Source organism: Haliaeetus leucocephalus, unplaced genomic scaffold (assembly GCF_000737465.1).
Source record: "Haliaeetus leucocephalus isolate CR32 unplaced genomic scaffold, Haliaeetus_leucocephalus-4.0 Scaffold183, whole genome shotgun sequence".
Taxonomy (NCBI): Eukaryota; Metazoa; Chordata; class Aves; order Accipitriformes; family Accipitridae; genus Haliaeetus; species Haliaeetus leucocephalus.
The window spans coordinates 675,777-693,768 of record NW_010972619.1 but is presented as its reverse complement, the minus strand read 5'-3'; the positions used below and the strand labels follow the sequence as shown (position 1 = coordinate 693,768).

Here is a 17,992-nt window from a genome sequence, read left to right as displayed (position 1 = left end):
TAGGAACAGGAGAGACGGGAGTCTGCCTTGTTCCCTATCTGAACAGTCTTTCCACCAATGTTTATAAATATATTGTCAGCATTTTGACTCTGAACTAGAAAAAGCTGTGGTGCATTAGCTGTAATTTGAGTTTTCCTACCTGTGTGATTTGGACTTTTTTTTTTTTTTTTGCTTCAGGTTATGGGATGTCTGGAGACCTTAGCAGCCTTGCAGCCACTTGGCCTGCTTTAAAAGACACAGATAAGCAAGCGCAAGGTGTGGTGGACCTACTCACAGTAGACAAACAAGTAAGGATGAACACATGAAGATATGGAATATTGTATCTCCTGCATGTGCTTGTAGATGACTGTCATGAATTCACAGTGCTGTCTTTTTGTGTCCTGTATTGGCAGGGAGATGGCTAAAAGAGTAAATAGACCTTTTCTGCTTGTGGTTTTGAGGGTAATGTGATTCTGTAAAGAAAGACAGAAGCATTTAGTTTTCATCAACTAAAAAGTTAGAGCTTGATACACTACTTACTTTTTTCATAGCCTTTATAAAAGCTATGAAAGAGCGACTGAAATGGAGACATAGCTCAAATCAGCTAGGACAGTTTCTGAGCACAAGTCATACTTGAACTCAGTAAGAGCAAATTCTTGTAGAAATTCTGATATTCCAAGATCATGCAGTATTGAAGCAGATATTATGGAGTTAATGATTTTTAGAGAACTTGTAATGTTCATAGGAGGGCTACTGGTGGATTTAGCAGAGGAATGTCTGTTCAGCTGAAGTACAGCTGTCTCTGGGTTTGCACACAGCCATTTTTAGCAGTTTTCAGAAATGCTAAGGACAACCATTTTAATGGATAAAATTTACAGAGTGTGTTTAAGGCTGTGGGCTGGGGTGAACCCAGATCTTGGGGACTGATAGCTTAACCTGGGAAGTGCTGCAGGGTCTGAAGTACCTGCCAACAGCTATTGCCTCAGTTTAATCTCAGAAATGGCAACTGCAGAAAGGCCGTTGCCCGCTGTGTTACAGGAATACCTTTTCTCACTGGAACTAGAAGGAGAATGGTGCTGAACTACCAGTGCTATTCTTTCAGTGAGTTGGTGTCCAACAGCCTCCAGCATGGCTGAGCACCCTGCAAACCTCTGCAAAGTCACAGTCACAGCCCTGCTGCCCTGATGCAGTGCTGTACAACAATGCACTTTTTTTCCTTCCCTGGCTATGAAACTAATTTCTTTCCAGCAAGTGTGTTTGTTAAACAAATAACCAGACGCCATATATATCTAATGCCATCCCAGCCCTTGTCTGAGACAACGGGATTCAATATGCCAGGCAAGAGATAAAAATGATAGGGTTGCTGCATGGCCCCACCCACTGGAATAGGAAGTGTTGTAGAAGTTGTTTTATAACCATGCATTTTATATCTTTTTCTTTCCATCAGCTGCAGAAGAGCTCCATTGACTGGAAGAAGGGTGGCCAGAAGGTCGATGTACTGTCCCCGGAGCAGAGCAATGAGGATAGAGGGTTCAGGCAGCCAGAGAAAGGACTCAGCCTCTTGGTGCAACATGTGCTGGGGAAACCGCTAGATAAAACAGAGCAGCTGTCTAACTGGGAGAAACGGCCTCTCCGAGAGGAACAGATCCTCTATGCAGGTCTGCTCACTGACTCTGTGGCAAGGTGCTACAGACTGTCCATTACAGGCTGTGTTTGTCTGTTCTCTGTCACCAGGAAAATCATTAAGTAGCAAACGAAGAAAATGGCTTTGCACATTAGTTCCTGTTCAGAAAAGCCAGCACATGTTGTGTTTGTCCTTTTGCGGACATGGCTTTAATGGTTGAAGTTTAAACTGTCCAGTGATTCATTATTTCCCTTATGAAAGAATTCCTGTGCTTTGCAGATTTTGTCTGTTGAAAGATCACCTCAGTGGAAACTCCTCTCAGTAACTGAAAGGAAGAAAGTCCACTTCCTTCTGCCTCATTTCACAGCCTTTCTGGGAAACAAGTGCTGTGTTCATTTGTCATAGTTAAGTGCTTGTTAGAGCAGGGTTAAAAATGGGTGGACATGGTGTCAGAAACTGCAGCACAGAATCGGTACCAGTGGAGTTTATTGCTGATTACCCCAGAGTCAGAAGTCTGGGTCTAAATCTTTTCCTGGGGCATCAAAGGACAGTCTACTGAAGCAAACCAGCCCTTTGTTAAATTCAACTATCCTTGAAGCTGACACAGTTCCCACAAAAGTTAATCGCTAGGACTTGTAAAACTGGCTTGGAGACTTAGACAGCTCCCGTTGCAAGGAACAGAAGCCGCATGGCAGTGCATGTGGGCAGGTGATTGCAAACAACTCAGTTATTACTTTTTAAGATATTGCATCTAAGGGAGAAGTTACCTTCCCATAGCTGAGATGCAGTAATAAACTGTGGGCAAGCCACTGCTCAGTAACAATGGAGAGTAAAATGTGTTGGCTGAAGCTGTCTTACATGGTGGTTTGAACAGGCGCACTACAATTTGCATTCCATTAGAGTCAGAGACAGCAGAGGGCCCGTCACTTTTTGTGCTCCTCTGCCTTGACTCTTTGGGATCATGTGTTAGGTCATGGTGCTCACTGAACAAGTAAAAGAGTGCAGGGTATGGCACGAGTAACTTGGAGCTTCACAGATTGTTTGCATTCAGTGGCATTTACCAAGGTGAGGGCTCTTCCTTGCATCAGGAGAGCCTCTGTTTTACTTTCGAATGAAACCAGCTGAGGCTCATGTTCCCTTATTTTCAGCTTCGGATGCATACTGTTTGCTGGAGATCTATGAGAAACTCTGTAAGGATCCAGCGAGCTTTGGTCTGAGTTCAGACCTGACTGCGAGTCTGGTGGGAAAATCAAGCATAAAACCCAGGGCAAAGAAGCAGCTGAATAAACAAGAAGTACTGTCACCTTCTGGACAGGTTTGTAAACATCTTCAAAGAGCTGCATGTTGCTCAAGACCCCTGCAAATCATATGTTGGCTTGTCTCTCAGTCATACTATTAGCTATGCATGGCATGCCTTTTTGTAGTCTGTTCTCAGGACTATTGCAGCAAACATCTTCCTCGCCCCTCCCCTTTACTGGTAAGATGTACTTTCTCCTTTGCATGCCTTGGTTCAGCTTTCCCTGCAATTTTAGGTTCATTTGTCTTTGCAAAATGTTGGTGCAGATCTGTGTGGTAGAATCCAGCTAACCTTGCTGGTAGAAATGCTCCTTCCACATTTCCTCAGTGGTGTGGGTTTGAAGTCTGTGGCCTAGGTGTTGCATCAATGAGGTTTCAAAACTATGACTTCCTTACTTTTGCTTTTAACTGAGCTTCTATGCTTTGGTTTCATGTTGGGAATGCCTCCTTTATTGTGTCTGGACCAGAAGTCTGCAAAGTTAAAAACAAACAATCCATCAAAAAAGTCTTTCTGCTGATGGCTTGTCTCTGTCTCCCTGCCCACCACCACATACTCCATTGACTGGCCTCTCTCTGCAATCTATGTTGTGGCAGAGCCTGAAAACTCCACCGACCATAACTTGAATCTGTGTGACTCTGTTTAAATATCTTGGAACGTGACTGGTCCCTCTCTCTTGGTAATAAAGTTTTACTTTTAAAATGCAGCCATCCAGTTGTTTATCCACCTATGAAAACATTAGCAGAAAAACAGTTTTGTTTATTAACTGAGAAGACTCACTATGGCTGTGTATCCTTCTGAGTAGTCCCAAATGTGTATTTAGCTCCTGCAGTCAATACTACCTTCCATGGTTGGACTGAGATGCTATTGATTATAGCCACCTTTTCAGGATCCTCCTTTTCAAGTGCATGTAAAAGTACAGTATCCCATTAGTCTTAGTCAGGAAGTAAAACACAAAGCTGCTCGGTAGTTTCCTAAGCACTTTTTGTTCATGGGAATATTGTATGTTACAACAGATCTGAGTGGCTGCTGCAGAGATGGGAAAAGTACTTCAGGCTTGAATTACCTTGTGAACTCATGGGTCATCTTTATGTTCTGTACAGTCAGATCCATTAACCAAGAGGTAGTTGGTAAAACCTGGACTGGGACTCAAAAAAGCAGACTTCTCCTGACTCTGCATCCTGCATGACTCCCAACTCTCTTCCCAGTGTTTCCTTGTCCACTATCTGAAGTGGGGCTAATGACACTATTCTCCTTTATAAGCTTTTTGCTCTCTGCTGGCATGAAACGTGAGAAAAATGCTACATATGACATTGCTGGCCATTGAATAAACACTAGCTAAGAGCCAGCTGCTGCTCCTTTACATCTGTTTGCACAGAAGCAGCAGCACAGGGTTAGTATCTTCCAACTACTTCAGCATTGAAGGGTCAGCTTGATCTGTTATCACAGCACTCTGATGTCTTAGGGCACAGCTGCATCCACCAAAGTCCTTGCAGGAGTTGGTGATGGTCCAGTCTACCCAGTGCTGCAGAGCTTTAAGTATGTCTACCAGCTTCTATGAGGTGCAGCATCACGCAGATTGAGCTGTCAGATCTGAGCTAGTTCACATGGTCAGCCCAGGTGTATCTGCATGGTGTGCCACAGCATTTCCAGGCCTGAGTCAACTCCTGCAGAGCTAATCTGCAATGCTGCAGTAACTCTCTGCTTCCAAAGACTGTGTAGCCCTGCATAGGTGGTGGCTGTGTCCTTCAGTCATCCCAGTTGATTCAAGTTCCTGGAGGCAAAAGCTGAACATTGGAGGTTCCTTAATAACTTCCCTTCTCCATGAATTTAGCTATTGTACTTCTGGGAGCCTCCCAATGACAGTCTCCAACTGCAGGAGCTCCCCCAGCAGCAGATATTTGAAATAAAATAAACAGAATTCCGGCACTGCCTATTTTTAAACTTCCGAAGATAGCAGAGCTGACATGGTTGCTTTGTCTACCTGTTTCTCCCTCTGTCTGTCAGATCCCCTTCCCAAATCATAACTTTCGCACATGCATATTAATTGCAGTCTAATTCAATAGGGGAATGGCAGTCTGAAGATCTGTTTCTGTGACTTCATGAAAATGAATGTCTGTGTAGAGCATAGAAGGCCAGGTTGGCATTTCTCCAGGGAAAGGCTGCAGATCCCCAGTTTGGGTGGCTAGCTGGCCAGTGAGTGAATAGCTAATTCAGAATTAGCCCTGTCATGTGTTGCCTCCTGCCCAGGTGGTAGGTGGACAATGTAGAAAGGACATGAAGGAGGAACTAGAGGTGTTGCAGAGCATGGGGGAAATTGTAATACAGGTGGAAGAGGACAGTTGGATTTGCCATGGCAGGTGAATGCAGAGAGGCAATCCACAAATCAGCCTTCTGTTCTGCTGCTTATGGATCTCTTGCCTTTCTGTAGCAATGCAAAGGTTCCAAAAAGGACACCTCATGTCGCCCTGCTCCCATCTCCCCAAAGGAGTTCAGCGTGGTCTGTGATAACATGCTGCAAGGCCTTGGGCGCTATCTTCGCTGCCTTGGTGTAGATGTCCAGATGCTGGAGAATGAGGATGACCATAGGAAAGCAGCTGAGGTTAGTTATGTGTGCGCGCGTGTGTGTGTGTTCATAGCTCCCATCTGCGCTCCTTGGGGAAGGCCTGCTGCTTACTGTATAAGTGCATTGGTTAGTCACACGTGCTGAACAGGTAGTGGGTTGGTAGGAGCTGCCCAGCGCATGCTTCCTCCTATGTCCATGCTGAGACCCAGTTCTCTGGTTCAGTCTGAGAAGCTGTGCCACGTTGCAGCTGGTATTAGCTAGTCCCCACAGTAGTGTGCCGGCTTGGCTCTCCATTTTGAGGAGAGAGGAGGTGAGCCGAGTGTGCTGTGATCGCAAATCTTATTTGTGTCTGTATGTTTGTGTCATTGACAGCTGGGGTGTTTCAAGTTAGAAGAACACAAGCAGAGTGTAAAGATGTGACCTGAAGTCTCAAGGGTCTTTGATGGGGAGGCAGTGGTGTGTTTGCAACAAGACAAAAATCAGAGAAAGGAAACCAAAATTCACTTAGGTTTCTAATGGACTCCAGTTTGGGCTTACAGGGAGGGTATTTGCCTGCCTTGTGCCTGGGTCAATCAAGCAGAACCGTAATCAAAAGATGGCTGTTCAATACAAAAGGAAAAATTTCCATAATAAATTGCTATATAACATCCTAGCTGGGTACCACCTTGTGAGATGACTCAGAGGTGATCAGCCACAACTCACAGTGAAATATTTGGGAACGGAAGAGTCTCTAACATACATGGGGACAATAAACATTGATCTGGACTCCCATAACAACTTTGACCCTCTTGGAGGAGAGACACATGCTTCTTCATTTCAGACATATTTCTACTATGCCTGAAATTGAGATATCCAGCCCACACAGTGTGTTGCTATCAAATGTGCACTGATCACCCAGCCTGGTGTACAGGATGTTTCCTCTTCAGATGTCTGCTTGGCCTGAATCCTGGGCAGGCTCTAACTTCTGCAGAAATAATTAATTTCTCATCTCTGCCAAACTTGCACAAGTCATTTAAACAAACCAGTTCTCACTGCTTCCCCCCCCGAGTCCCGTCTCCGCTTCTCATCCTGATACCTTATCGTGCTATGGACAGGATGTTTTACATTGCTTTCTCTATGGTGACCGGACAAACATCCTTTCACTATCAAAAGCCCTTGGAGTGTTACTGTATTGCAGAGCCTTTGATCTGTGCTTGGATAATCAAAGATAAAAATAGACTCCTCCCACCCTGCTTTACATCTGGCTAGTCCTGATTTAATAAAAATTGAATGCTGACCACCCTACACCTGAAAACTTGTAAATGTTATTGCAAAGGCCAGGAGAAAGGTTTGGATCCTGGTCACCGAATACAAGATAGACAGTTTGGGTGTTGAACCAACACAGTCTCAAACTAGTGTCACCAGGAACACATAAATGTGTACAGAGTTAGTGTTTGTTCTTAATTAAAGTCATTTCACAAAAATTATTTATCAGTCATATTACACATCTCCTTGTGCCAAGAACTCCTGAATCACCTGGCATTTGCTCCTTATTGTTCTCATTCCTGTTGCTTCTTAAAGTGACTTCAGGTATTGGTAGGCAGATGGGTCTTGTCCTTCACCCTCTACAGAGATCAAACTTAAAAGCCTGAGAGCTTTGTAGGTTATGCTTGGGCAGCTATGGAATTTTTTTATTTTTTTCTTTTAGACTAATGCGTGTGGCAGTAATTGCTTCGAGAAACCCCATTCCCAGGCTAAACATGAAGTTTGTGTCCTGTGTACTGCTTCATGTTGTGCTGCTATTATTGGTTAAATGTTTTATCATGGACAACAGTTGTCATGGTGAGTTTATCATGCCAGATCTGCAATCTCAGATCTTCTGGCCCGTGAGAGCAGGACCTCTGGCACCACGAGCCAGTGTATCCCCCCGTATGTCCATATTTAGCTGCTGTGAGATGACACCAGTTTGCATTCTGTGTATTTAATGGTGGTCCATTTAATTAGGACTTGACTGGAGAAGTGACTGATGAAAAGTCACCTGTCATAAGCACAGACACAGAAAATCTTTAAAAATAGAAAGACAGTAGAAATTCAGACTGAAAATTTCTCTGGTTAAATCTGCCCTCATGTTGAAGACAAATTGCTCACAGTCCGTCCTTACAAAAAGATTTTAGCCTCTGTTCATGAGCACCAGCCTCTCTGGGAAGAGCAGCTTTGTGTCCATGTATGGGTGCCATGTCATTTTCCAAGTCTTCTCATTCGGTGGCGTGGCAGTAACATTTTTACTGTGTTACGTTTATATCCTAGCTGCTGTAGCGCAATGCACACAAGTGTTTGGCAAAGCAGGTATGCAGCTAGGGGATGAAATTTGTAACAGATGTGCTGGACGAGCTCCTTTACCTGACTTTAGCAGCCTGTGCATGGAGAGCTGGGGGGATTCAGCACATGCTTTCCCTGAAACATGTCCTTGCCTGGCAGCACTGCTCCAGTCCTACACCTTGGGTAGGAGGCCCTTCTAGAGGGCTTTGGGTAGTGGCCCAGGCTGGCCCAAGCCTGGCTCCCTGCTGTGTGGCAAAACAGGGAGGCCACTCCTGAGAAGGGCTGTATGCATCCAGCCCTTCCTCACCAGGGACTTCTGACTCCATCCCAAAATAAAGAATGACTCCATCTGGTAAAGAATGAGGAGATTCGTTCTCTCTTATGCAGCATCCTTCTGTGTGTGCAGGTGCCATTATTGGGGTAAGCCACTCTTTGCATTTGTACTTATTCCTATAAGCAGCATGTTATTTCCAGTTAATAGATTTTTCTTTATTTAAATCACGTCCTATGCCTGTGCTGTTTCTAGACAGGTCTTCCAGCTTGTCTTCTGCAAACTTCCTGCAGAAAATCTTAAACCTATCTTTTGGGCCTTCTAGATGGATAATTGGAAGTGGCAAAGTTTCAGTGGGTGTTCCTCTTTTCTCTGCAATTTTGCAGAATCAGGTAGAGCAGTGGGATGCTTCTCGTACTAACCTTAAAGGATCACCCACCAGCCTTGAAGTGACTACAGTAGATCTTGCAATATTGTACTTCAGGAGTGAAGCAGAAGCTTATAAGAAAATTTTGGTAGTCTCTTAGGTCACTAATTTCTAAGAAGAGACTTGGTGGAATCTCAGAGCCCCTTCAGTTGAGTTGGGGGTTAGCTTCTTTTATTTTTTTAACGGATTGTGCTCTTGGTCTTCAAAATCATCCTCATCTCTAAGAATAATTTGCACGCTAAGGCAAACCTGGTATCTTTTGAAGTGTGATAATAACCAGAAGGCTGGTAGAACTGGCTTCCTGCAGCTCCCATGGTGTAGAAGATTCCCTTGCAAGGTTACACATACTCCCCCCAAAACTCCAGGTGAACTAGCAAGTCGGAGAGGAGAGCCAGGCTCGGATGGATCTCAGGAGCCAGTTAGAGCAATGTGTACCTGGATCTAAATTGCCCTGGACTGGTTTGGAGCCATGGGACACAAAGGGAACTTCTAATACTGCAGTGAGCAGAGCTTCATGTAATGGGGGAATCTAATCTCTGATCTCGTCTCAGCTTTGAATGTCTTTTTCCATATTTTTTATGTAAACGACATTCTTCAGGTTTGCTAGTCTTTTTACCTCCCCGCCAGTCTGCAGAGTAAATTCGCAGAGGACAGATGAAGAACTGTTCTTCCTTTAAGATCAAGACTTTGCTTTTGATGTTTGGTCAGCAGGAGGAGAATGTCTTTCATTGGAGACCTTGATAAAAATGGGTCTACATTAAGAAACAAAATTGAGTCAATGGTTTTGGTGTGGTACTTAAGGCCACATTATGAAATCATGCAATAACTGTACAATTTATGGTTTTCAGGAATGCTGAAGAGAAGCCTAGGGTTGAAATACCAGCAGTACAGCAAGTGCACTGCAGGACTGGACTGAGTGTGTTCATAGCTATTAAGCTCTTGGTTTATTATCTATTTTAAAAGAGCCTGAGATAATAGGTAGGGAGCTTCAGGCTTGGATTGAGGCTTACGATCCACTTCTCTAGTAGGGTGCTTTTCCAGCACACATCCTGGAGCAGATGCTTTCTGTCTGCTCCCTTTTTGTCCAAACTGGGACCTTGCTGGCCTAGGCCCAGGATCACTGCTTCACCTCTGTCACTGCAAAGGGGGGGGTCACAGCTTTTCCTGGATTGCTGTCTTGCAGAGGGAGCACTGCAGTTTGCCTCTTCAAGGACATGTGGCATTGCCCAACACGTCATGCACGGGCCTGGCAGATTTTAAATTACAAATCTACAGCCTTGTGCTGCTGTTTCTTGAAACCTTCTTTGGCCTTAATTCAGGATCCTTTAGGTTGTCACAAATCATTCTGCTGCTGGCTTCGAAACATATGGTATCTCTCTGTCCTCTCTCATCAGTCGTTGCCCTTCCAGGTCTCTCTTGTAGTAATTCATTTGAGTTCATTCATCTCTGCAAGATGAAAGTTGGCTGAACAGACAGGCACGTTAAGGGCTAAATAATAATACCAAGTTATTAGGCAGTGCTTTCTATTCAGAAAGTCTAAGCCTTTTCCAGAGGAAGTTGATACTACCCTTTTAATAGATTGTGAAACTGAGGCCAGTGCCCTCCCTGCAGCACTTGGGATGGAGCACAAGTCCGTGACACGCACCCCAACACGCTACTCTGGTCGTTCTTTTCCTTTTATTTGCATCTTCAAGCACACATCTTCCGGATGGTCCCAGCACTGCTGTCCGTTATTTCTTTCAGAGGAAAAGAAGGAATTGTGCCCTTTTCTTCAGCACGTGTCCTCCGTGGTTTCAGTCAGATGTGTGCTATCACATGGCTTTTCTGGCTCTGCGTGCTTCTCCCAGTCATTGTTCCAGAGGCGGAAAAACATGCTGGAAGAGTTATTGCTTTTCTCCTTTTTATTTGATGTTCTTTGCCTGTCTCTGCAGAGCCATTTAGATACGGGGATTTATCAAGCTTGAACTAATTAACCCTGGATGCAGGAAGTCAGAATGGAGTGTTCCAGCTGTGAAATCCTCACTTACCCTGAAGCACACATGGGTCTGAAGGAATTTCACATCTCTTTTCCCTTGTCAGCAAACCACTGTGGTGAACTTTTGCTGTTGCCTTACTGGACTTCTCTCACTAATGTGCCATGAGGGTGGTTTGTTGGCAGGGCTGTTCAGTAACCCAAACTGTGTGTAGTAGGATTGCATGCAGCGCAGGGTGTTTCTGCTGCCACTTCAAGGTTCCTGTTCTTGGAGATTTTTTCCTTTATCGAGAGAGAGGGTTGATTTTGAAAGAAATCCGGTAATTCTGCCTGTAGGAAGATGCTTTAGAAGTTGCCAATTGCTTTCTCAGTGGAGAACTGGCAGCCAAAGAGTGACGTAACAAAAAAGGGAGGGAAGTGGTTACCTGAAAGGTCAAGATAGGAAAAAAATGGTTGCTTAGTTGACTGCACAGGGAGTTTGTGCCTTCAGAGCCTTCTCCCCCTTGTTTCATGTTGCCATAGGTCCAGTGGGTCTTAAGAGAATAGCTATCCAAGATAGAGTTTTAAAATCTTGGTTTGTTTTTTTTCAGTGTTCCTTGGTTATGCTTAGTGGTGTCAGACTGTCTGGGAAGTGCAGCAGGACTCTAATCCCAAATGTGTCCTCCTGCCAGGGTTAGAGGATGATCCAGAGAGAGCTTCTGAAACTCTGATCCAGAAGAGAGACCTGTGTGACACACCATCTGGAAACAGTGAAAAATATGAGGGCTTCCAACAGAATCCAAGCCAGAGAAGAGAAATAACCTCATGCCTACCTCAAAGTGCCAATGTCTTGTCAGCACTAGCAGAGCTCAAGTGCCGGTTCACATGGGAATCCTTCTATTGCTACGGCCATGAAACTATTTCCCTTCTACATGAGGGGGTGAAGGGGTGGGAGGGAGGGATGTCATTTAATCATAGGAAGATCAGTCACACTTTCATCCTTGTGAAGAATTGCAGTTCCAGATTTAGTATCTCCTTTTGGCACCAAACCATTTGAAAGTGTCTCTCACTCTATTGCGAAGGTCAGAAGTGTGGGTAATGAGTCCCCTGATAATTCAGCACAGACCTTTCCCTTGAAGGACAAGACCTCTGACAAAAGCGTAGGATTGCAAGTCTCTCAATGGAGATGTTCTTTGCAGCCTGGAAAGGGTGCATAATTTCTGTATGTCTGCTCTTCAGCTGCTGGGAGAATAACACCGACTTACCTTTAAGGAGTGGAGCAAGCATCGTTCTGTTAATGTCTATGAAGTTTGCAGACACATTTAATGGTACTTTTTTTGCTGGAATTACCTGCTTAGGTTATTTTTTACTTTCTCCCCTGTGCATTGCTGTGCGAGCAGAACTGCTTGCTTCTTTATGAACCAGACCGGAGAAATAGAAATAGTTTGTTAAGGAAAAAAAAAAGATAGAAAAGTTTTTGATAGGATTATTTCAAGGTGGATTGGTTCCCTGGGCCATCTGCAGTGCAGATGCACAAGTAGCTTGTTCCAACACATGTGAGGCAAGGCGGGTATTGGCAGGGAGGGGACATACAGTAAGCAAGCAATACCTTGAGCTGCTATTGCTGTCAAGAGCGTATTGTTGAACCAGACCCAGATACTCTTGGCCTAGTGTACGTTGACACCAGAGACAAAGACTCGATATCACCAGTTCATGTTCTCTCTACTTTGACTGAAAGAAAAGCTTGAATCCAGTGTAACTTCAGCTGATGTTCATTATGATTTTTACTGTTTTTTCCAGATTGCCCGACAGGAAGGAAGAGTCATTTTAACCTCTGGACTCCCATATCAGACTGTAAGTGTTCAGAGCTTCTGGCATTTTTCTGGCTTTGTATCATTGCGCGGTCTGGGATGTGCAGTGTAGAGAAGAGGAAAAGTCAGATGTGAATGCAACAGCTGGCTTGGCTTTTTCATGTTTTCTGCACTAAAAACTACATTAAAGGTCTTGAGAGGTTTGCTGTTCTGAATGACCAAAGCTCGGGGTGAAATTTTTTTTATACTCAGTACTGCATCAGTGGAGAGAGCAATTGCTCTCCATTGGGGGCAGGGAGTGGAAATCTAGCCAAGCAATCCAGAACAAAGTGTTTCTGTTTGGCCTCACTGGCAGGTGAAAGGCAGCTCAATTCCCATGCTTTTTATCGCAAAGATTCTTGTGTAGTGACTGGCTCCACACTGACATAACACACAACAATTAAAGATGTTTCTTCAGGCTTGGAAGGGAGAGAATGAAAGTCACCAAGCATGGGTCCCGGTGGAAGCTGTAGAGGTTTAGTGTTCCTATAGATACACAAAAAAACCAAAGCAAACCCCAACCTTACCCTCAGCACCAGATGTTCAGAGCCCTTCATGAGACACACTTCAAAATGGAGCGTTGGTGGGAATATACTGAACCTGTCAAGTCAGTGGTTGCAATGTTATGATGCCTGCTGCAGGTCCTTTTTGCTTTGTTACTGCCCAAAAATTCATTTAGAAGAGTGCAAGTACTCTGGATTACACACAAGTCAGAGTGCAGGGCTGCTTTGTTACAAGCTATCAGTATAAAAGCTCCCAACTACTCAAGTACCTAGTTGGAGTATTTGCAAAATGTAGGTTCCTAATTTCCTACATAATAGTTGAACATTGAAGAAAACTGCCCCCATGATGAGACACTGTGAGGCAAGTGCAGCTGTGCCACGCTACAGGTTCCTTATCCAGGCTGTGGTTCCTTGACCCTACAGTTGACGTGATAGGTAATTCAGCATCCAGCATAATCTTATTTGGCAAAGCTTTAACTTCAAAGTACTGTGTAGGAATTGCAAAAGGAAAATAAATGCTTCCCAGTGTACGATACTGTCCTGGGAAATGTCTGGTTCCCTTTGTTCCTTTGCCTTTGTATGCTCCATGTGAGGACAAGATAGCTCTGCTAGGCTCCTTTGCATGTAGCTGATCCCACCTTGCTGTGAGTATTCATGATGTTCATAAAGATGTATCTGGAACTTCCCAGTGCTTGTTCCCAGATACAAACTTCTGTGCTAAATGTGGAACAAACATTGAGGGACTGTCCACATCAACCACTTCAAATTCATTGGCCATCAGTGAACTCCAGGTGAAACGGTGTATAAACTAGAAGGGTTGAAGTGGTAAAACTGTCATTGGACATCGACTGCATCATTGTGCTTTTGCATACTGTGTGTGATCTGGCCAGGTTTCACGTGAAAGCTCTGATTAACTTAAGTTTACTCTTGCTACCCCTGTCAGCACCACACCACCCAATTATAAGTTGAAGGGGACTTGGGCAATCAAATTTCATATATATATATATATATATATATATATATAAAAAAAATGCTGCAGTGCTTCAGTAGTCTCAGAGCTATTGCAGCAGTGGCTAAGTGTTAAATTACCAATTGTGCTTGTTAGATCAAAATTTAGACTGTAAACACATACTAACTCCAAATATTATTTGTAATTAAAACCAAACTAAGTGTATTAGGAAAAAAACCCCACGGATCATGATTCATGGAGTGCCTCATTTATTGCCTTTTTGGTTTACGACTTGTCTTTTGAAGCTGCAGTCCCAGGTAGCAGAAGGAAGGTGTTTCTCTGTGAACTGCTCAGAAAAGGCAAAAGAGCAGGCCCTGCAGGTTCTGAAGCACTTCAACGTTCAAGTATCCCTGGCAGATATCTTCAGCCGCTGCCAGGTAGGACAAGGCTTGTTTTAGTTAAAGTTCATGCTCGCTCGCCATTTTGTGCGCAGCAGGCACTGCTTCAGCTCTTTGGGTCTTACACTCAGTATCTTCTACTTAGTTCCCAGATTTCTGCTTGAACTTTGGCAACATCTTGCAAAGCTGTGAGGAGTTCTGAGTGTACTAACATCCATCTGAAGTGTTGATGACTAAGTCAGAAGAGCAGAGGCACTGCATCTGCTCCTTTGCTAGAAACTGCTGTTTTTCTGATTTTTGGTACTTGGCATGTGTTTTGGCATTGACTATCATGGTTATAGTCTCTTTGTTGCTGTGTTCTCTGTCTAGGATGCATGCTGTTTTAATTAGAAACCATGTTTAATTATGGCTCTGTGATTCTGATAACACTTAATTACTTTAATAGGAGGATTTTTTTTTTTTAGGACTGTATTTTTTTTGTCAGAAGCTATTAGGTTAATTCATGTCCATGCTAGTTGATGACTCCAGATTGTGTTTGGCATTGGTTATCTGTGGATTGTTGTTAAGAAATTTTAATTGTGTTAGCTCAAATCTCCATCTCTTCCAATTTCACTCTTGTATTTGTTACAGTAACACGCTGAAACCTATCCCTTCAAAAACTGTAATATAAACCGACTTGCAACTTCAACATCTCTCATCTTATCAGTGTTTAAAGAGAGAAAAAGAAGAAACTGCAAATCTGGCTAGAAAAGGAGCTTTCTCATAGGAATAAACAAGGCAGCTGAACACTTCAGTGAAGTCTGGCTCAGTGCCTTGTGGTTGAGCTCATGGGGTCTCCTGGCCTGGTGGAACAGCACAAGTGTTGTAGGAATAGCAATGACTTCTGAGCAAACACACCAGGGAGCATTTTCTAGACCTCTGCTTATATCTGATGTCAGTTGTTGAAACTGTATCTGTAACTTACAGAGAAAATGAGAGGTGTCCAGCTGTGCAGGTTGTCTATAAGAGGAGAATGACATAACACCATGCAGTTTGGATCGACATAATATGGGTTGATCTTACTTCAGGATAAATGTGTGTATTCAGATATAAGATACTGAGTTCAGTCTTGCGGTTTTATTGTTCGAAGAACAGATTGCAGTTGTTATATAGTGGCATGCTGGCTTCTTCGCTATTTAGAAAAAACCTTTAAAAAACCTTGTGAATTTTCCGATTCCCTGAGATCCCATAAAATAGCAGTGTTCTTCCTGATGGTTGTTGAAATACCACAAGAATAAACACACACAAAAAACCATGCTGCAGAAGACACTGTGATCTATCTGTAATAAATGCAGAAGACTGTGCAGCATGCGATATAAAACTGACCCCTTGCCCATGATCTGGAGTCTGGAACTGTTTAACTATATGGCTTTTTGGTACGTGCTGTCTTAGTTTACAATATAAATAGGGGTAATCAGTCAGGCTAGGAATATATACTAAATGTTCTCTTACTTCCAGGAGAAATGCCTTCCCTGTAAACTGTGGTGGTAGAACAGCTGCATGTTTTGTACTGCTAGGCATGGGAAGATGGTGTTGTTTGTCAAACCACTCTGTGTTCTGAATCATATATTTACCTACATTTAAGGCTTTGGCATTTTGGACCTGATTTTGTTCAGCTGTCCTCTTCTGACTGTACAAGTTTCACTAATACGTTGCCATTGCTCTTGAGGACAGTCCAAGCTCTTACAGCTGCGCATGTCCAACAGATGCTCAGCCATGACCCAGGAGCACTGGGTGCTGCAGCTCTCAGTAGGTCTGTGTGTGAGGGGGAGAGCAGCGGGCAGCAGGTTGAGAAGGATCATACTGCATAATTGCATGGCAAATTTCTGCTTTAAAGAGGGTGTTCTGGGGCCACTGTGGCCAACGGAGACCTCAGCACTTCATTTGTGAATTCTTTCTGAAACATCCTAATTCTCTGCAAACCTAATTGGGCTTAATTAGGATGGAGGCTAGATCCTTAAAATGCTGAGCTGTGCCTTCCATACTGCCTGTTCTGGTCCTTAACTGGGTTACAGACCTCAGGACTTGCAAACTGCTTTGAGGTCTGCCACCTCCTTGCAGAAATGTGTATTGCTAAAGGGTGACCGAGGGTTTTGGCTGTCCTGTAGCAGGGGAGAGCGGATGGCGTGCAAGCCGGGGCCTCCAGAAACACCCAAGTGCTGTTGCATACGTGATCGGCAGGAGGAGGAAGCCAGGTAATACTGATGGATAATCTGGGCCACACTCCTTCCTCACCTTCATGGAGCTCGGCCGGACGGTGTCTGAACTGTGGGCCCGGCAGCAAACGACAGCCCTGCTGTGCTTGCCAGAGCACTGGAGATGGGTTATCGGCTGCGATCATCCATCGTAGATAAGCATTTTCTGTGTGTCACAGGAAGCAATGTGGCATCCTGCCTGACTCTCTCTGTCTCATGGAGCAAGGGCTTGTTTTGTCTCTTGGGCTTCTATTCTGTAAATGATTTGAGTGAGTGTGTCAGCAAATATTGTTGCTGTAACAATTAATGCATGTAGTGCAGAGCACACGGTAAAAATAGGTCCTAATTCAATGTTGTACCCAAGATTGCTGTAAAATATGTTTCCTCTGTCAGCTCCCTCAGCAGGGATGGACGGTCTCTCTTTTGCAGATATAAAGAATGGGCTTGCTTTCTAACCCTGCCAGAATACTGCCTTTTTCTGTTTAAAACAATGGCAAATACTGGTTACCTCTGTCTGACTTAGAGAAGCAAGTGCACGAAGAATTTCACCCATGGGCTTCTCAGCATTTCTGCTTTCAGTTGTCCTGGGCTTTGACTTGGTTACTCTGTTTAAAGGCTCCAGAAATGGAGACTGCTGCTGGCTGTGTCAGTTATGGCCTGCCAAGTATGATCTTCTCATTGCATGTGTCTCTCAAGTGCTGCATCTTAAGGACTCTGTTGATGGTCATGGAGGAGCCACCTGTGCACAGTAGCTTTAGCCAGGCCTGGTATTGCCTTCAGTGAGGAACATTTTAGGGGTGCTCAGTGAAAATGAATTGTATCTTTTGGTGACATGCAAAAAAACCCTGAGAAGTCTTACATTTCATAGCCTTAAAATACTTGAAATAAACCCATTCCCTCTATTCGAACTGCAAATGTCTTTTGTCTGTCACCTCTGCACATATTTGAATATCTTGTATACAGCTTTTCTTCTTTTCAGTTACCCAAAAGTAGCTCCTTCAGAAAGGGGTGACATGAAATGCATGCTGGAGGGTGTTCTTACGTGATAAATTCAGCACATTGGTCCCTTACATTAGTCAGGAAGATCTTTGTGGAGTTGTCAGGGGCTGTTGTAAGCACCCTTAGGGTCAGCTAGCAACCTGCCTTGAGTGGAAGATCAGTGATCCTCTGCTCTTGACAACTTGGAGGAAGTTCTAACACAGAACTAGCATTTAAGAAAGAAAAAAACCCCAAAACTTGCTAAAGAAGGTGACCTACTAGATGGCTACATTATGGATACAAACATCTAACAGCTAGGTTATTTTCTAGGGGGGATGAAATTTGGCTCCTCTCACAGGTCTGTCCACTCAAGGAGGAGATTATCTCCCACCTGTCCTGGTGCCACAACCACCCTCGCTCAGATGTGATGTCCGTGCAGTGGGCGTGCCTGCCTGCTTTGACATGTGGGTATGGCCTGGTAGGACAGTAGGAGGACATGAACTCCACCCCAGTCTCATAAAGAAACTCTTGAAAACAGACATGTTTTGGCAGGTATTACCTGGATGACTGGCATGACTTTTTCCATCTTGCTTTTCTGTGCCGTCTGATTGAAGACCCATCTGAAGCAGGTGTAGACTGCATCTACTGACCTGGCAGTGTGCACAATGCC

At 44.1% G+C, this 17,992-nt stretch overlaps 1 protein-coding gene across 1 annotated transcript in view; it reads left to right on the top strand.

The window, feature by feature from the left end:
* Positions 1-17,992, top strand: part of EXD3 (exonuclease 3'-5' domain containing 3) — a 229,345-nt gene that overhangs the window by 78,132 nt on the left and 133,221 nt on the right. The window contains exons 13-18 of the mRNA XM_010564648.1: positions 178-287; positions 1,427-1,637; positions 2,752-2,918; positions 5,329-5,499; positions 12,211-12,264; positions 14,018-14,149. Coding sequence (XP_010562950.1) covers positions 178-287; positions 1,427-1,637; positions 2,752-2,918; positions 5,329-5,499; positions 12,211-12,264; positions 14,018-14,149 — 845 coding nt within the window. The remainder of the gene's footprint in view (positions 1-177; positions 288-1,426; positions 1,638-2,751; positions 2,919-5,328; positions 5,500-12,210; positions 12,265-14,017; positions 14,150-17,992) is intronic.